This window comes from Ochlerotatus camptorhynchus, unplaced genomic scaffold (assembly GCF_037179485.1).
Source record: "Ochlerotatus camptorhynchus isolate MF236.1 unplaced genomic scaffold, CSIRO-AGI_Acam_v1.1 ptg000067l, whole genome shotgun sequence".
Classification (NCBI taxonomy): Eukaryota; Metazoa; Arthropoda; class Insecta; order Diptera; family Culicidae; genus Ochlerotatus; species Ochlerotatus camptorhynchus.
The window spans coordinates 3133836-3154746 of NW_027040557.1; the positions used below are offsets into that span (position 1 = coordinate 3133836).

The window sequence follows — 20911 nt, forward strand, 5'->3', positions numbered from 1 at the left end:
TGTTTGTACTTACCAGCAACTCGCACTGCACTCGGTCACCATTGCTCAGCCGAACCGTACTTTTTTCCGCTCCATCCCGAATCAAACTGCACTCCTCCATCCTTGAGCTGTACCTTATTTCCACATTCTTCACTCCTTCCAGCTGCCGATAGACACTACTAAGCAGCACATCGTTTTCCACAATCCACGAAATGTTGTCCGCCATATCGTCGTAATTGAATGTAATCAGCGCATCCGAACAGGCATCCCACACTTGCATCTTCAGCACCGGCTTAACACGGGTGGCTTCTATATGATCCCATGCACCAATAGCCTTCATCAATCGGTGCGTTCCCTTGCTGATGGCCGACACCCGGTTGCTGTACGTTTCGGTCAAAGGCTGCTTGAAACCGGCTGCCGCTTCCAGCAGCAGAATGCGACGGTCTGCCAGGCGGGGATTCTTTCCGAGGGAACAGGCCAACGTCGTTCCCACCATTCCGCCACCGGCGATGATTATGTCGTAAAATTCAGCCGGTTTTTCGGTGCTGCTGGATGTATGCGATGCGGTGGTCGTACTGGCCAGACGCCACTGTAGAACCGTGCATCGTACCCGGGGGAACACTTTACGCGGAATGCCACTTAAGACTTGGTTCATTTTGACCACGAATTATAAATACCGACGAGAAGAAGCGAACAAAATTGTTTTTCTCTTTTTCACTATCCTGTCACGGAGCAATTTTATACTCTATCTAGTTTCCAAATTTATATTTCTCTAACGTATTTTTCCATGACTTGATAAAAGTTCTATCAATTACAACTACGGAAAATTATTGAAAATCGCAACCTACCGAAATATATAAAACTGTAACGATTGTTTGCAAACGTTGCGTAAACAAAGCTATCATTTTTGACGGAAGAATGTCATGATGATGCTGATCAATGACATTTACATAAACGTCATTGGATGCTGATGATGATTTTCGTTGCTTGATTGAAATTATCAAGGTTGGTATTCAGTGTCACGTATAAAATCGTACACAGTAAGAAGAAAGAACCCAAAAGTAAGTTATTTTTCGTCTCGGAACTATACACAGCAAAAAAAAAAAATTAATATCGATCATTGTAATTCAAGCTGATGTACATATGAAATAATGATGTAATAGCAAAAAGTAGATACAATATTACATCAATGGATGTAATTTTGTTCGCAAAATCGATGTACATTGTACAACTTTATATTACACAACCGATGGATTGACCTGGTTGCAGCAGTTTGGATGTAATATTCAACAACTTTTTTTTCTGTGTAGTGCACACCCGCATAAGCGCGAACCATAAATTGACCTTACCTAAAATGGTTATAAATTGTTTATAATCCCTGCTAAACTTCAACTGAAATGGTTATGGAACTTTACATGAACGTTTAATGATAAAGTTTTAACCTTAAGTATTATAGTTTTTTGGAAGTGGACCTTACAAATAATGGGTTGTTAAGAACCATTACCATTCAAAATTCATGTTTTCTCCATACATTTTCGGAAAGAAAACTATACAAAAACATTTTAACTTATGGTTTGAGAACATTAATGGTAATGGTTATCGTAACCAGTAAGGTCCATGAATGGTTTTGTAACATCGATCAACTTTATGTGGAATATATCGCGAATTGGTTGCCTGTAAATTACTGATTAGGGCCTGTTCATAAACTACGTAGACAGTTTTTTGGGATTCTTGACCCCTCCCCTCCCCCTGCGTAGACAATTGCCCATACAAATGTTTTAAAATTTGTATGGGCCGTGGGTAATTGTCAACCCCCCCCCCCCCTAAACTGTCTACGTAGTTTATGAACAGCCCCTTACCAATTCACGATATATTTCACATAAAGTTGAGCGATAATACAAAACCATTAATGGACCTTACTGACTACCATAACCTTAGCCCAGTCGGTAAAGGCACAGCTACAAAGCAAGACCATGCTGGAGGTGGCTGGGTTAGATTCCCGGTCCGGTCTAGGAATTTTTCGGGTTGGAAAATTTCTCGACTTCCTTGGGCATAGAGTATGATTGTACTTGCCACACAATTATACTAATGCAAAAATGGTACAGGCATCGAAAACTCTCAATTAATAACTGTGGAAGTGCATCTAGAACACTAAGTTGAGAGCACGCAATAAGCTAATATGCCATACGCAATAAGCTTGAAATGCGAGGAAGAAGAAGAAGAAGACTACCATAACCATAACTATTAATGTTCTCAAACCATAAGTAAAAACGTTCTAATATAGTTCTCTTTCCGAAAATGTATGGAGAAAACAAGAATTTGGAATGGTAATGGTTCTTAACAACCCATTATTTGTAAGGTCCGCTTCCAAAAAAACCATAATACATAAGGTTAAAACTTTATCACACAAACGTTCATGTAAAGTTCCATAACCATTTCAGTTGAAGTTTAGCAGGGATTATAAACAATTTATAACCATTATCGGTAAAGTCATGTGATGGTTCGCGTTTATGCGGGCACTCAATTCTAATCTAAATAGTATTAACATAGAGGTAACTCTATAGAGATGACTCTATTGAGATTTATAAGACTCTTATAAGACCAGTAGGTCCCAAAGATGTACTCCGATCAGCGTTGCCAGATATACCGATTTATCGGTATTTATACCGATTTCCGAACTAAATACCGATACACAGATAAGGTTCCTCAGAATACCGATTTTTGAGGTTTTATACCGATTTATACCGAATTGTTTAAATAATCAAACTGATTATTGCCTGCCCGCACTCGAATTTTGGAGAAAATTATTGTGAGAGACTTGTATCTTTTTGAATACCTCATATTGTTTGAGCCAAGGTTTGAGCCTTGAAAATAAAAAAATAAATCATTTTTAAAAATGTCTCTTTCGATTAATATTTCAATTTCCTCACAGTTTTTGGCTACCCATGAATCGATAAACAGTCAATGGCTCTTTCAGGTAATGCCGGGGGAATCGGGAAATACTTTTTAAACATTACTTCCTGAATTTTCTTCCAACTTTCCCCTGGAATTTTCTTCCACCTTACATCGTAAATTATTTTTCGATTCCTCTCGGAAACTTATTTCGACTTCCCTTGGATGCTTCGACGAAAAGTGCGAGTGCTGCTTGAAAGGTAAGACACCACGTAACCCTTTTCCGAGTGAGTCTCATTCTAGATCAAAAGCACCAATGGACCTGGTGCACACGGACGTTTGCGGTCCGGCGGAGGTGTCGTCGAATAGCGGTTATCGCTATTTTATGACCATGATCGATGACAACAGTCGCTATTGTGTGCTCTACCTGCTAAAGGAGAAGTCGGAGGTCGCCGCAAGGATCGAGGAGTATGTTGCGTTCGCCAAAACACATTTCGGCCGGAAGCCAAAAGTCATCCGCTCTGATCAGGGCGGGGAGTACAGCGGAAAGCAGCTGCGTTCCTTCTACAAGCGTGAAGGGATCACAGCCCAATACACCGCTGGCTACAGCCCGCAGCAAAATGGGATCGCGGAACGGAAGAACCGTTCCCTCATCGAAATGGTACGCTGCATGCTGTTCGATGCACAGCTGGAAGAGCGGTATTGGGCAGAGGCGCTAAACACGGCCGTATACCTCCAGAACGTTTTGCCAACATAACCCCTCGACGTCGGCGTGAAACCCAAGGTCGATCACCTCAAAATATTCGGCTGCGCTGCGTGGGTTCACATTCCGAAAGTGAAGAGGAAGAAGCTGGACGCCACCGCACAAAAGCTGACTTTCGTGGGCTATTCGTCGGAGCATAAAGCTTATCGCTTTCTCGACAAGGCAACGCGAAAGGTTTACGTGAGCCGGGACGTCAAGTTCATCGAGAACGGTGCGGACACCATTCCAACGGAAGAATCGACTACCACCAACGTGGAATTCGATCTCTTTCTACAACGAAGTCCGGCCGTACCGGAAATTCAGCAGGAAGCGGAGGAAGATTACGATTCGGCGGTCGAAGATGAGATCGAATCCGACGAAGAGTTCCTCGGTTTCAGCGATGAAGATCCCCTACTCGGGGAAGAAGCCAGCACGGAAGCGAACGCACCACGGCGATCGGCACGCTCGACGAGAGGCATCCCGCCTCAGCGTTTCGATGATGTCACCAGCGTAACGAAGCATGCAAACGAAGAACCCCAAAGCTACTCCGAAGCGATCGAAAGCACCGAAGCGGCCGCGTGGCAAGCCGCGATGCAGGAGGAGATCGAAGCTTTTCAAGAAAACGGCACTTGGGAGCTCGTCCCACTACCCCCGGGTCGCAAGGCGGTAGGCTGCAAATGGACGTTCAAGAAGAAGGAGGATGAACACGGACGAGTGGTGCGACACAAGGCGAGATTAGTCGCGCAAGGCTTCGCACAGAAATTCGGCCAGGACTACGACGAGGTTTTTGCCCCCGTCGTACGTCAGACTACCCTACGAACGGTCCTCGTACTCGCCAGCAAGCAGAAGATGTTGGTGAAGCACCTCGACATCAAGAATGCCTACCTGTAAGCGGAGCTCCAAGAGGACGCGTACATGAAGCAACCCCCCGGCTTCAATCGTAACGACGGCATGGTGCGCAGCATTTACGGGCTCAAGCAGTCCGCTCGAGCATGGAACAGGAAAATCGACGGAGTTTTCAAGTCCATGGGTTTCCACCAGGCGGACGCCGACGCGTGCCTGTACATCCTGAATCGCGACGGGAAGCAGACATACATACTCATATACGTCGACGATATGGTCGTCGTCTGCAACTCGGAGGAGGAGTTCGAGCAGATTCGCCGACAGCTGCAGCAGCAATTCAAGCTTTCCTGCCTAGGCGAACTCAAATACTTCCTGGGGATTCATGTGGAGAAGAATGGGGAGGCATACACTCTCGATCAAGCAAGCTACATCGACAAGCTGATTCGACGATTCGGTCACGATCAAGCCAAGCCATCGAAGGTGCCGATTGACCCCGGATACCTCAAGCAAAAGGAGGAGTGTGAATTGCCCACAAACACGTCGTATCGCAGTTTGGTGAGCAGTTTGCTCTACGTCGCGGTCAACACTCGGCCAGACATCTGCGTGGCCGTTTCACTGCTGGGAAGGAAGGTCACCAATCCCACCAACCGCGATTGGACCGAAGCCAAGAGAGTCCTCCGATACCTCAAGGCTACGAACGACCATCGTCTGCACTTGGGTTCCGGATCCGACGTAGTGGAATGCTACGTGGACGCCGACTGGGCCGGTGACGAAGGCGACAGATAGTCTTATTCCGGTTTCCTGCTGAAGTTCGACGGCGGTCTTGTCGACTGGGGCACAAGAAAGCAATCGTGTGTCGCCTTGTCCTCGACGGATGCCGAATTCGTCGCACTGGCGGACGGATGTCAGCAGCTCATGTGGTTCCGGAAACTTCTCAAGGACTTGCAGCAGGCTCAAGTAACTTCCATCGTCGTCTGAGAGGACAACCAGTCTTGCATGAAGATCGTGGAATCAGAACGTCTGGAGAGGCGTTCCAAGCACATCAAAACGAAGTACGCCTTCACCAAGGACCTGCATCAACAAGGTATCATCGAGCTTCGCTACATGCCAACCGAGCGCATGGAGGCCGACCTAATGACGAAGCCCCTACAGCGAGTCAAGCTGGAGAGGCACAGAACTGCCATCGGCGTCAAGGATCCAACCGAGACGTCGAACTAGCATCGTTGAGGAGGAGTGTCGGTTTGCACAACCGTGTAACACCGATGCCGATTCCAGCAGTACATTTTCACCCAGTGCATAATCCAAACATCTATGTATCAATCACACAACACCCATACACGCACACTCACACACTTCGCTTTGCTAGTCGTCACTCAGAGGAGAAACACGCTCCTTAGTTTTACCAACAATCAATATGAAACTAACGATTTTAAATTGGCTCACCACTTCAGTAGCCTATTGGTCCCAAGCAAACGATTAACGTACCCTATTCTAGTCTAAATTCTAGTACTACGCAATGTTTGTTTTGATTCGATATGAAAGTTTGACAGATAAAATGAGGGGTTATTGGTTTTTTCTATGTTTCGAGGGGTGAATCGATTAGCTTGGGACCGAAGAGAGTACCAGAGCTGAGCCAAAAAGTTGAGCACGTTATTTCGGGACCTTCTAGTCTTAGAGTTACCTCTATGGTTTTACTCCGTAAAACATACCCCACCGACAGTTATAACTGCTCAGTCTGACCAGCGCTTTACACGAACATTAGCACATTGTGCGAACATTTTATGGAAGGTTCCGTGCTTATTAACGGCAGTGTCGATAACTTTTAAAAATTAGAAAAATCGGGAAGATCAGAGAACTGCAATGCTGATGTTACAATAAATTCAAGAAAATTGTGAGAGCGCTTAAGAAATTTCGCAATCTTCAAGAAAGTCTAGAGATCTTCACAAGTGGTTGGAGATATTCCGGTAGTCTTATTATAATCAGGGAATCCGAGTGCTTCGATGATGACCAGAGAACTCCAAAACAGCCCTTAATTTCAGGAAAATTACAAGAAATTTTAAGGAATTTCGAGGAATTATCGAATATTTCTAAGTGTATTTCAGGCTTCCGACTTTCTTCAGATGTTTCTTCCAGTCTACCTTAGGAAGTTTCTGTCAGCGTCTCCATGAAGTTTCTTTCGTCTTCTCCAGGAAGTTCAATTAATTCAGGCATAACATTTGATAACGGCACAAAAGCATTTGTAAACATACTTTCTAAGGACCTTTACACGCGAACCAAAGTACGCCCACGCAAACCAACAACATCATCGGATAGGGGCAACTATCATCTTTCCGAAAGTGGTATTGGTTTGCGTGGGCGTACTTTGGTTCGCGTGTAAGACCTAAGAAAGTTTGTTTACAAATGCTTTTTGGCCGTTATCAAATGTTATGCCTGAATTCTCACAGAAATTTAATTCGTCTTCTTCTGGAAGTTTGTTCGACTTCTATTGGAAGGTTTTTCCGAGCTTCTTCTGGCTTTCCCTGGAAATGACTACTTCTGGAAATTTACTTCCGATATCCTAAACTTTTTTTGACTTCCTTTAAATGTGACATCCGATTTTTTCCAGTTTTCTTTCGGAATTTTCCGATCATAGTTCAAAAAATTTGCTTTGATTAACGGTTTTCTCAGTCTTAAAACACTGCAACGACTACGATGTAATCTGCCGGACATTTCAGCCATGGGTTTTTGCTTTTTTCAAGGGAAAATATTGTTTGTCGTTGTTGTGGCTAATTTTCCATATTTTGGTTTCATTTAATGATATTTAATTGAAAAAAAACAAAAACACTGCTTGGTCACAATTTTGATCACCGGACAACGATAATTTTAAAAATTAAATTAAAAAATTAAAGAGTGTTTTAAGACTGAGAAAGCCATCAAACAAAGCAATTCCCCTCAAATCCCAGTCGTCACCATCGTTAAATTTTTCGCTTTCAAAAACGGCAAAAATATAAAATTAAATAAATAGTAAATACCGATAAAATTTAATACTGATTTTTTAATACCTTTGATACCGATAAGCTTTAAAACAATCTGGCAACGCTCTCCGATACTCCGCTTCAAAATAAAAATGTTTATTTGGCAGCACTGACGTCTTTAGAAAATTGTCAACATATTTAAAAAAAAATCCTTCTTTCTAGACCAACAATTGAAATAGGCGGAACAACCGAACGTAAACAATGGCTCTAAACGCAATTTCTCGAAAATCAAGGTACATCCACGCAATCTAACACCAGCATCTGAAAGAGCAAACTTCCTTTATCGAATGACATTGTTAGTTTGCGTGGGTGTATTATGATTCACGAGAAATTTGCGTTTAAAGCCATTGTTTACGTTTGCTTGTTCCGCCTATTTCAATTATTGGTCTAGTTTTGTTTACAACCACCGGCGGAGCACAGTGAAAAAAGTCAAGACATATTATTCATTCGTGTTATCAATTCAGCGGTTCACATTCAGGTGTTTGGTAATGAAAAAATAAAGTGAGTGGAATACCCAGCCGCATCAAAGTTATATTGTACAATTTGCCTGCAATCATACTACTTTAGCCGCGGATTTGCTCCAAGATAACTAACACACCAACATTCTGTTTTCTGCTCCATATCAACATTCATATTTCAATCCAGTTTTTTCTGTTCACGGCTGGTTCCTCCTTTCACTTTCGATATCAATCCCAAACACAAGCAAACAGTGTCTATTTTCGGCTGTTGACGTGTACACCCGCTCGCATACGTCCGCAAACGCATCGAATTCAGCTGACCACGAAGAAGATACATTGCAGTAAGTTATTTATACGTTTTTAAAAAAGTCGCAAGCATTAACTCATTAGCATCTATCAGTACAAGGTTCATTTCGTTCAATACACAGATAATTGATTTGAGGTGCTTTCAATCTAATCAACGCGGAGTGACCTCTTCCTACTACAGAGAGTGCGTGTGCAAAGGAGACAATCATGATGAGACTACTGCAAACGAGAACAATGCCGGTGGGAAGTCCCCTGCTGAAAAGAATGCTCACCGCGGCCAGTAATCCTCCTCTACCGGCTTTGCCACTGCCAAAACTGGCCGACACCATGAACAAGCTACTCACGACAATCGAGCCCCATGTAACGAAAGATGGCTATCAGCGCAGTAAATCGGCTATCGAAAAGTTTTTGGCCCCCGGAGGAGACGGTGCCAAGCTGCAAAAATTGCTGGAAGAGCGGGCTTCTGGCAAGAAGAACTGGCTCTCGGACTGGTGGCTGCAGTCGGCTTATTTGCAGTATCGTGATCCGGTTATTATTTACTCCAGCCCTGGTTTGGTGTTCCCCAAGCTGAAGTACGCCAAGGTGGACGATCAGCTAAAGTATGCGGCCAAGATCACGTTTGGAGCTTTGCTATACAAGAGGATGATCGATCGGGGACAGATTGCCGCCGAAAAGATGGGAAAAGCCCCGCTAGATATGTCTCAGTATAACAAGATCTTTGGAACATGTCGAGTTCCTGGAATGCCGGAGGATTCGGTGCAGTACAATCCGGACTCGACGCACATCGTAGTTGCATCGAATAATCAGTATTTCAAGCTAGAGGTAGGAAATTCCGATAACATCTTCGGGGAAGATACGTTGCACAAGATGTTGAGACAATGTTACGAAATGTCGCAACAGAAAGCTGAACCTGTTGGTATGCTGACGGCGCTTCCTAGAGATAGTTGGCATGAGGCCTACGAGGTGCTGATCGCCGATCCAACCAACAAGGAAACAATCAACACAATTCAAAGTTCACTGTTTGTGCTGTCGTTAGATTACGGAATTGCAAATCCCTCTGGAGATGATAAGATTGATGCCTGCCACTTGTTGATCCACGGAGGTGGTTCAAGCGCAAATTCTGGTAACCGATGGTACGATAAGACCTTGCAGCTTGTGGTCGGACCAAATGGTGTTAATGGACTGACCTACGAACATTCCCCCGCGGAAGGCCAACCCATCGCAGTGCTGACAGATTTCATCATCAATCACATCGCTAAGGGAGATCAAAATGGTTCCATCCGGGAAGCTTCTGCTCCGCAGAAACTGAGCTTCAACCTGTCGCCGAAGGCGAACGAACTTCTGCAGAAAGCTGCCGCCAGCCACGATAAGCTGATTGCCGATCTGGATATGAATTACCTGCACTACACCGGGTACGGTAAGAACTTCATCAAGGCCCAAAAGATGAGCCCGGACAGTTTCATCCAGATGGCAATCCAGTATGCCTTCTACAAGCTGCATCGCGTACCCGGGGCCCACTACGAGTCGGCTCAAACGCGGATGTATGAAGCCGGCCGGACGGAAACCATCCGGTCCTGTTCCAACGAATCGGTCGCATTCGCACAGAGCATGCTGGAACCGTTCCGGAGCAACCGAGAGAAGGCCGCCAAACTGAAACTAGCAGTCGACGCACACAAGCAGTACGCTTCAAAGGCGGTTCAAGGTTTCGGTGTTGATCGGCATCTGCTCGGACTGAAGCTGATCGCCAAGCAGAACAACATCCCCTTGCCAGATCTTTTCCAGGATGAAGGCCTTCTGGCCAGCCAACATATGCGACTGTCCACCAGCCAGGTAGCTTCGCGGTACGATGCATTCATGTGCTACGGTCCGCTGACCGGCGATGGCTACGGATGCTGCTACAATCCCAAGAATGATGACATGTGGTTCGGCATCTCTTCGTGGACGTCCGATCCGGCGACGAACACGGTGGCCTTCCGGAACTCTCTGCAGCAGGCACTGGACGAGATGTTCGAGGTTCTGAGCGCGACCAGTGCACCGAGCAGTAAGCTGTAGGTAGGATGTAAGGGGACTTGATGGAAAGAGATTATGTGCATGTTGATAGGTATTTACTTTTTATTAGAAAAAAAAAACGGTGTTGGAATATTTAATGACTCGCAATGGTTTTTTTTTAGAGAACATTCTTGAATCTTTTGCCCTTTTGCTCTGGAAGAGAATCCGTCATCTCAGGGTTTAGGAAAGCCACAATGTGGTAAAACACAAACTTTGTGGTCCCAAAGCAGTATTTAGGAGGAATAAATTGTTGATGCCTAATCCATTATAGACCTTAACCAATATTTTGATGTCAGGGAACTGCAACCAAGTCCATGGTAGTTCCGAAAAAGTTCTAGAAGAAGTCCATATTTAGGGAAGGACAATAATGGAACTACTATGGAAAGTTTAACTTTTAGAAGAAACCCATAGGAAGTCCTTCGGTATACTCCCCTTTATTCTGCGCCGCGAGTGAGGTGAGGTGACTCGCTGTTACTAGTGAGGTGACAAAAGTCACCGCGAGTGAGGTGACTCTCCGTACAAATCAAATTGAGAGTCACCTCACTCGCGGTGACTTGTGTCACCTCACCAGTGGCAGCGAGTCACCTCACCTCACTCGCGGCGCAGAATAAGGGGGACTATGGAAAGTCCACAGATCTTCTAGGGCAGTGATGGTCAAAGTGCGACCCGCGGCCCGCAGGTGGTGCTTGGATCTCTATGATGCAACAATGTCAGCTTGAATCTCTTTGTGCATTACGAATGTATGACCGAAATGATTAAGAAATAGGCAAAATTCAACTTAAAATATGATCATTGAACAAACAGACAGCTATTGAAAAATGGGCATGAGCACCACTGTTCTATAGGAAATCAAGGCATAGGATTTCTAAATAAATTCCATTGTACTTCTAGGGAAAACCCATAGGGCTTTGAAACTCTAGGTCATCCATCTGAAACTCTAAGGGTCAGAAGGATTTCTTACTCTAAAAAATCTTCAAATTGATGCTACACGGCGAATGAGAACGACCCAAATTTGAGTTTAGTCAACTCATAAATCACATAGTGCAGGAACTCAGCGATGAGAAAATTTGCCTCATGTTTTCGCAGGTTTTTTCTATGATTTTGCGGGGAAAAATTCCCGAATTCGAGAAAAGTAAAGATTGGATTCACTCAGTCTATTGATACTACTCCGGGACTGAATAAAATTTTCGTCAATTTCCTCATTTTCCGGTAGATTTTTTAGGTTTTCCACAGAAAAAACCATGTGACAAATTTACTCATCGCTGAGTTCCAGCACTTTTGGCGATTATAAGCCAAATTTGGGTCGTTCGCATTCGCCGTGTACGTGAAAAATCACGTAATCCCTTAAGTATCCCACTTCAACGATTTCCACGTGCCGAACGTCAATGTCAAATGGAATTTTAACCAAATTAACGTGATTTTCATGTCGGCGTATACTACGGGAATTTCACGTAAAAAGTAAGTGATAAGCATGTACACGAAGCACGACCAATACGCTTCTCTGAGCCTTTCTGATGATCCTAAACTTCCCTGCAGATCTCCCAAGCTTCTCTGAAGTCTTTTCTGAGTTAATTGATCTGTGTGTGTGTGTCTGTATTCCCTCTAACCCCCACTGGCCGGCAGTTTTATTATGGAAGAACTCTCTCTACAATGTCGCATTTATGGTCATTGTAGACAGCTTTAGTCCGGGAGTTAGAAGTTGATAGCTCTATTGCAGATCCAGCAACCCATTTCAGAATGTCTGGAGAGTCACGCCCATTCCGAGGTTACTTTCACTCACAATAAGCCCCGCATGTATGCATCACCGTTATCAAATGGATATTGGTGATACATACACACTTCCAGGTTCGAAAATATTCTTTTCAACCCTGGCATGTATTTAGTGTAATTTTGATATTTTTTTTTAAATAAATGGAAAGCTCTCACCATATTCTGCTCTTCCGCCGTCGTTATTTGCTTCTTTTGGAATTCCTTGGACTTTTTCTCTAACGCTTCGTATTTCATTCCGTGCTTCACCGGCAATTTCCTTCCGTAGACCGTCCTTGGTTGGTTGGTTCTAATATGTTTCTGCCTTTTTTGGTCGGTTTGATGTCCACCATATGTTATTGAATTGCCATGGTGATCTGGGACGAGGCTCACGTCCAAAGTCACTGGTCCATCGAGCGCTCCGTTTGCGAAAGGAGAATGAAAGAAATACGAAAGGGATCAGTTTCAAGAAGTTACAGTTTCATCAGATTCCCCAACTAACCATACTCAAGCACAGTAAGAATATACAAGCTATATTGCGACTATATGGTTACTTGGGTACTCATATGGCCGTCAGAATGGTTCATCGGTTGCGAAGTGAAGTATTTCTGAAAGTGATGCGTAATATTTCTCAATGTTTTGAATTTATCCTAACGTTACCTCAATGTTATTTCACAGACAAGCAGACACAACACATTGAAAATTTATAAATGTAAACCCTACCGCCATCTGTCGTATATACTTTGATGGACAATACACTCAACAGATGGTTGTCGTGTGTAAACGTCAAACGCTAGGGAATTGATTATGTGCACCACAAATGGCAGTACTACCAACTAAGAAACATTTAAATTGACCGTTAAAAACGATTTTGATGAACGTTTTAAGAGTGTTATGTCTTCTTTTCTGTGATCATACCTTCACTATCGCAACTTCGGGTAATCTGCGAAAGTACTTGCATTTTTCTCAGGCACTTTTGATCTAACTGCAATTACTCTCTCATACTCGAAATGTGCCACGACCAAATTGACACAACGACGCCCTATACGCTCTCTGACCGAAGCGCAGGGCTTTTCTGAGTTAATTGATCTTATTTAAAATTCAGGAAGTTCCAAAATTTCATCAATTTAGGAACTTTTTAAATAAGCCAACGGCTGAAAGTCTCTTTAACATTTTACACGGTGGTTAAAAAACTTTACGCCGACTATGAAGCCTCGAATAAACGTGTAACGGTAAGTTTGCAATGCAGCCATTTCTTGATGATTTTCAAAAAATTTGGAACAACTAGAATTCTTAGGGTCTGTAATAAAAAAAAATATTTAGGATTGTGACGAAAACATGGACCCGGATGGCCATGGGACCGTTCTCTGGAAGATCCGGAATATCAGTAAAAATGGTCAATCCATGACACTGATCCTAAAACTCCGCGGTTTTTTCGAAAACACTTGGAACTGTGATATAAGAAAGAATTTGGGATCTTGATTTAAACATGGACACACATGGCCAAAGGACTGTCCTCCGGAAGATCCACAACATCCGTAAAAGTCGTTAATTCATGAAACTGATCCTACACTCTTAAAAATCTTCACGTCCGATTTATGTGAAATATCACGTACCTGATCTGTATTTAGAAAATCTCAAATCTTACGTGACGTTAGTAACTTTGACCTGAATTACACGGCATGTCTACTAAAAATGTTGGTGAAATTGACAGTTTATTCACGTAAACAGATTTAGTGTATTTGTGTTAGTGTGTTTGGGACTTCGATAGTTCCGGGAAACGAGATTTACGTGATTTTCAGGTACGGAAAAAAATCAATATGGCGTAACCGAGCGTGTTGGATGAACTCCGTAAAGATTCAAAATTCCTCAGTGCTTGCTGCAAATGTTGGACGGTAATTAGATTATTTTACATGAATTTATTTATGATTATATGTATCCTTTTTCTAGTTTTATAATTTCAGACGGTGACATCAGCATTTTGAGTCTGCAAAAAGGTGTTAATATTTTGTCAGAAATAAAAAAAAACTCATACACGTTTCTACCTTATAATAATCAATTAGTCAATATTTTACAATTTTAAGAGTAGATATAAGTATTAATTTAAACACGTGAAATTTAAATCTTCTCGATAAAATTGCATAATATTAACTGCTTCTAAATATCCTTCCCATTATTCTCATTAAAAAATCACGTACAAATTACATGAAAAGCATTTTAAACAAAACGGAATGTCACGTAAAATTCACCATATGTCCAGTAGTTTGCACCCCGATTTCACGTTAGAAGTACGTGAATATCAGGTCTTATTTACCTGACTAATCACGTAGATTATTGAAGCTGAATTTTTATCGACTACGTCCAATTCCGGTAAATGTTACGTGAAAAATAGGGTGGACGAAAACCACCTATGTTTTCACGTCAATCGGACGTGAAGATTTTTCAGAGTGTAGTGCTTCATAGTTTCATAAAACATACACTCCAAAAAATATGCACGTCCGATCTACGTGAAAACATAGGTAGCTATCGTCCATACTACTTTTCACGTAACATTTACGTTAATACCATGTAGCCAAAAATATTCCCATTTAGCGGTCAACGTGAACAGTAAGGTAAATATACCGTGATTTCCACTTAAGTTGGAAGTAGTTATTACGTAATGTTTACGTGATTTTGAAATGATATTTACTGGAAAATACTGTTCATCTTACGTTTACGTTCCGTGGTTTCCACTATAATTGGAATGGATTTGCACGTAATGTTGACGTGATTTGAAGTGATCTTTACCGGATCTAACAAATACTGTTTTCCATTTTGTCCAAAAAAAGAATATTTATACATTGTTAGTATTTTTTTATTAATACGTCAAGTATGTCATTGAAACGTTAATACTAACCATTTCGCTTTTCCAACACTTAATTGATCATGACAATTCATATCTCGATTCAGATGCAATATCCGTTTGCACTGTTTACTGCCGAGTCAGGCTAAATTGACCTTTGGAAAATGCCCATGAATTGTATCTTGTAATCCAACCCCTGAAATCGAAATTAACAGTGTATGACGGATTTCAAATAAAGCGAAATAATATAAAAATACCTTCAAATAGTTGCAGTATGCTGTTAAGGAATCACTTCTTCCACTAATAAAATATTGAATCACTTTTTCATACATGTAAATCACGTAAACTCATTTACGTAAGCACACCACAATCACACAACCGCACATAGAAGTTTGATGTGAAAATTTTGTCACATGAGCTACGTGATTTTTCACGTAGATTAGGCGTGTATATGTTGTAGAGTGTGCATGATTATCACTTACTTTTTACGTGAAATTCCCTTAGCATCAAAGAACATGAAAATCACGTAAATTTTATCAAAAATTAATTTGACATTGACGTGAGCCAAGAGGTTACGTGATTTCGACAGTGAGCATGCATAAGGGCCTATACGCGATGATCGATTCTCTTCGTCGATGTTCTCTTTCGTTCATAACTCGCTAGATTTAACGTTTATCGGTGCGTTTGCTGTTGCTTTTGATAGCCAATACAACCTGTTACTACTTTGAATTGAACAAATTCTAGAAAATTGTTTCGCTTAGCTGTAGCAATGCAAAGAGAAAATCGATGAAGAGAATCGATCATCGCGTATTCGCCCTTATGCATGCTCACTGTCGATTTTTCACGTAGCATTAACGTGAAGATTTTTTAGAGTGTAGTTTTCTAAAAACGATGACAATTTGCATCTATTGTACTGACAATAAAAACAAGAGCAGAGTAACGTGTGTGCTCCAAATAACGCACTGTAATACACATAACTATATTATGTGAAAAACGGGTCATATTCAGCAATAAGCTCAAGAATTCCCATAAAATTCCAATTTTTTTGTCAATCCAAATAACTCATCTTTTCCACGAAACACTAGCACACGTTGAGTTAAAATAGTAATTGCACTCACGACCATTTTCAAAACCTCTCGCCAGTAGTTTTTAGTCTGCAGTTCCTAAGATAAATGCTACACAACCGAGTACACAACACAACTTATCAGAAACTGGATATTTTACTATGGAAACCAAACTAATAAATAAAATAAAATAACTCATCTCTTTCTTCAAACTTTGCTCAACATCGAGGTTTTCCGCTCGAGTACAAATGGAAACAATTGATTCCAGATGAGCTTCCGATGGTTCATGTTGACATATGTTGTGTAATTTCTGGAGCCTGCAATATCTCCTCGTTCCTGATTCACCGAAAAAGTTTCAAACATTTTCTCATCACAATGATTTGCGATCCAATAATCAATATCTTTATCCCTCAACTTTGACCACATCCCTACCAATTAGATTTAACTTTTTCTTCCACTACCGGGCTACTTGGGCTACAAAATGGTGAGTTGACAACCTGAAAGAAGCGGAATACCTAGCCCTGGTCCTCACAAGTTCCTACTTCACGCCTCCTCGAGTCATATGATAACAAAAGACTACCAGCTGAAACATGGACACAGCTGGGTGGCGTAGCCTGGGCAATGTTGCCAGTCCGGCAATAGCAAAGTGAAGAGGTGCGACGCGAACACTGGCGCGGTAACCATAGTACCATAGAGGTAACTCTAAGACCAGAAGGTCCCTAATAAACGTGCCCAACTTTGTGGCTCAGCTCTGGTACTATTTTCGGTCCCAAACTAATCGATGCACGCCTCGAAACATAGGAAAATCCACGAACCTCTCATTTTATCTATCAAACTTTCATAGCGAATCAAAAACAAACATAGTGTAGTACTAGAATTTCAAATAGAATGGGATACGTTTATCGATTTGCTTGGGACCAATAGGCTAGGCAAGTAGTGAGTCAATTTAAAATCGTTAGTTTCGTATTGATTGTTGATAGTACGGTGATAGAGGAAATGCTTCACCAAACCTGAGCGTCTGTTCACCATGAAGGTGCGGCTCAAAACGGCGTCTGTTCTCCATGTTAGGAGCGGCTGATCACCGTCCTAGCATAGAGGTAACTCTAAGACCACTGGGTCCCGAAGAAAATCATTATTATTTTTGGCTCACTCAGTACCAGAACAACGGTCCCAACCAGTCCCAAGCTATTTCACTCACCCCTGCATGTTCTGCATGAATCCACACACCCCTGATGTTATCTGTCAAACTTTCATAGCGAATCAAAACAAACATAGTGTAGTAATAGAATTTCAACTAGAATAGGGTACGTTAATCGTTTGCTTGGGACCAATAGGCTACTAAAGTGGTGAGCCAATTTAAAATCGTTAGTTTCGTATTGATTGTTGGTCCTAGTGCCAGCGTGGGACTCTAAACAGAGCTGTGCACGATGGTCCCCCGGCGAGACAGGGGGTTGGGGCAGGCCCAACAAGCCGCCCTGGAAAAAAAAAACAAAGTGGCATATACCGAAGAAAGAAATACGGATTGGAACAATCGGCACAGACCTACGCGACGAAATAAGAACTACGATTGGAAACTCGGAACATGGAACTGCAAATCTCTCGGCTTCCCGGGTTGCGATAGGTTAATCTATGACGAACTTCAACCACGCAACTTCGAAGTCGTAGCACTGCAGGAACTTTGCTGGACGGGACAAAAGGTATGGAAAAGTGGGCATCGAGCGACTACTTTCTACCAGAGCTGTGGCACCACCAACGAGCTGGGAACCGGCTTTGTAGTGCTGGGTAAGATGCGCCAACGCGTGATTGGTTGGCAGCTGATTAACGCGAGGATGCAAGTTGAGGATTAAGGGCCGTTTCTTCAACTACAGCATCATCAACGTGCACTGCCCACACGAAGGGAGACCCGACGACGTGAAAGAAGCGTTCTATGCGCAGCTGGAGCAGGTGTACGACGGCTGTTCGCAACGGGACGTCAAAATCGTCATCGACAACATGAACGCTCAGGTAGGACGGGAGGCAATGTATAGACCGGCAATCGGGCCAAACAGCCTGCATGCCGTATCGAACGACAACGGGCAACGATGCGTGAACTTTGCAGCCTCTCGGGGTATGGTAGTTCGAAGTATCTTTTTCCCCCGCAAGGATAATCACAAAGCCATCTTGAGATCACCTGACCAACACACAGAAAACCAAATCGATCACGTTCTAATCGACAGGAAATTCTTCTCCGACATTATCAACGTACCGGCAATGCGAACATAGATTTGGACCTAGTTGCAGTATTCATGCGCTCAAAACTCTCGACGGTGCATAACACCCGTTGAAGTCGAACGCCGCGACCCAACATTGAGCAACTACGGGACGCCGGAGTTGCCCAGGACTACGCGCAGCAGCTGGAAGTTGCACTACCCGCATAAACGCGAACCATTAATTGACCTTACCTAAAATGGTTAAAAATTGTTTATAATCCCTGCTAAACTTTAACTGAAATGGTTATGGAACTTTACATGGACGTTTAATGATAAAGTTTCAACCTTATGTATTATGGTTTTTTGGAACTGGACCTTACAAATAATGGGTTGTTAAGAACCATTACCGTTCCAAATTCTTGTTTTCTCCATACATTTTCGGAAAGAGAACTATATTAGAACCTTTTAACTTATGGTTTGAGAACTTTAATGGTAATGGTTATGGTAGTCAGTAAGGTCCACGAATGGTTTTGTAACATCGATCAACTTTATGTGGAATATATCGCGAATTGGTTGCCTGTAATTTACTGATTACCAATTCACGATATATTCCACATAAAGTGGATCGATGTTACAAAACCATTCGTGGACCTTAATGACTACCATAACCATTACCATTAAAGTTCTCAAACCATAAGTTAAAAGGTTCTAATATAGTTCTCTTTCCGAAAATGTATGGAGAAAACAAGAATTTGGAACGGTAATGGTTCTTAACAACCCATTATTTGTAAGGTCCAGTTCCAAAAAACCATAATACATAAGGTTGAAATTTTATCATTAAACGTTCATGTAAAGTTCCATAACCATTTCAGTTAAAGTTTAGCAGGGATTATAAACAATTTTTAACCATTTTAGGTAAGGTCAATTTATGGTTCGCGTTTATGCGGGTACCCAAGGAAGAGCAGCTTGGCGCAGCTTCTCTTGAAGATGGCTGGAGGGACATCCGTTCAGCCATAGGTAGTACTGCTGCAGCGGCACTAAGTACTGCAATCCCGGACCGAAGAAATGACTGGTTCGACGGCGAATGCAAGCTGTTAATAGAGGAGAAGAATGCAGCACGGGCGAGAATGCTGCAACACCGCACGAGATTGAATGTGGAGCGATACAGACAAGCGCGGAACAGACAAAACTCGGTTTTCCGAAAGAAGAAGCGTCAGCAGGAAGACCGAGATCGTGAGGCGATGGAAAATCTGTACCGCGTAAACGACACACGGAAGTTCTACGAGAAGTTAAATAGTTCGCGCAAAGGCTACGTGCCGCAAGCCGATATGTGCAAGGACTTGGACGGTAACCTTCTCACGAACGAGTGTGAGGTGATTAAGAGGTGGAAGCAGTACTATGACGAGCACCTCAACGGTGAAGCAGCAGAAAACGAAGGTGGCACGGCAACAGACCTTGGAGCACGCGCAGAAGACGACAGGCTACCGGCCCCCGATCTTCAAGAAGTTAATGAGGAGATCGGTCGGCTGAAGAACAACAAAGCAACTGGTGTAGATCAACTACCAAGTGAGCTCTTAAAATACGGTGGTGAAGCACTGGCTAGAGCGCTGCACAGGGTAATTGCCAAGATTTGGGAGGAGGAGATATTACCGGAGGAGTGGATGGAAGATGTCGTATGCCCAATCTACAAAAAGGGCGACAAGTTGGATTGCTGCAACTACCGCGCGATCACACTGCTGAGCGCCGCCTGCAAGGTACTCTCCTAAATTCTGTGCTGCCGCCTGCAAATGGTGACCAGAGTTACCAAAACCAGACGGAATTCATGGGTGCCCGCGCTACCACGGACCAAATTTTCACGATTCGGCAGGTTCTGTAGAAATGCCGCGAATACACACATCATTTGTTCATCGATTTCAAATCCGCATACGACACAATCGATCGAGATCGGCTATGGCAGATTGTGCACGAGTACGGACTTCCGGATAAACTGACGCGATTGGTCAAGGCGACGATGGATCGAGTGATGTGCGTTGTTCGAGTATCGGGGACACTCTCGAGTCCCTTTAAACCTCGATGGGGGTTACGGCAGGGTGATGGACTTTCGTGTCTGCTGTTCAACATTGCGTTAGAAGGTGTGATCAGAAGAGCTGGGATAGACACGAGTGGCACGATATTCAGGAAGTCCATCCAGCTCCTTGGCTTCGCCGATGACATTGACATTATGGCAAGGAACTTTGAGATGATGGCGGAAACGTACATCAGACTGAAGGCTGAAGCTGGACGGATTGGACTTGCCATCAACGCATCAAAGACAAAATACATGAAAGGAAGAAGTTCTAGGCAAGACAATGTTAGCCTCCCACCCCGAGTTCATATTGACGGTGACGAAATCGAGGTGGTCGATGAGTTCGTGTATTTGGGCTCACTGGTGACCGCCGAAAATGATACCAGCAGAGAAATTCAAAGACGCATTATGGCAGGGAATCGTGCCTACTTTGGATTCCGGAGGACGCTCCGGTCGAATAAAATTCGCCGCCGCACTAAGTTGACTGTCTACAAGACGCTGATTAGACCGGTGGTCCTTTACGGCCACGAGATCTGGACTATGCTCGTGGTGTTTTCGAACGGAAGGTGTTGCGTACCATCTACGGTGGAGTGCAGATGGATGACGGAACGTGGAGGAGGCGAATGAACCACGAATTGCACCAGTTGCTGGGAGAACCATCCATCGTCCACATTGCAAAACTTGGGCGACTACGGTGGGCTGGGCACGTCGTAAGAATGCCG

General features: G+C 43.2%; 3 protein-coding genes across 4 annotated transcripts in view; 2 read left to right on the forward strand and 1 right to left on the reverse strand.

The window, feature by feature from the left end:
• Coq6 (ubiquinone biosynthesis protein COQ6, mitochondrial) overlaps nt 1-782 on the reverse strand; it is a 31198-nt gene extending 30416 nt beyond the window's left edge. The window contains exon 1 of the mRNA XM_065216807.1: nt 14-782. Within this exon, the coding sequence (XP_065072879.1) occupies nt 14-634 (621 nt within the window). The 5' untranslated portion in view covers nt 635-782. The remainder of the gene's footprint in view (nt 1-13) is intronic.
• LOC135697177 (uncharacterized) overlaps nt 1-20911 on the forward strand; it is a 511087-nt gene that overhangs the window by 394786 nt on the left and 95390 nt on the right. The gene's annotated exons all lie outside the window — the stretch shown is intronic.
• CRAT (Carnitine O-Acetyl-Transferase) lies at nt 8138-10380 on the forward strand. 2 transcript variants are annotated; one of them, XM_065216796.1, is made up of 2 exons: nt 8138-8269; nt 8357-10380. In XM_065216796.1, the coding sequence occupies exon 2, from the start codon at nt 8442-8444 to the stop codon at nt 10284-10286; it is 1845 nt and encodes a 614-aa protein (XP_065072868.1). In that variant the 5' UTR covers nt 8138-8269; nt 8357-8441; the 3' UTR covers nt 10287-10380. The 2 variants fall into 2 exon arrangements, with proteins under 2 accessions (XP_065072868.1, XP_065072867.1); XM_065216795.1 differs by having other exon boundaries at nt 8140-8269; nt 8416-10380.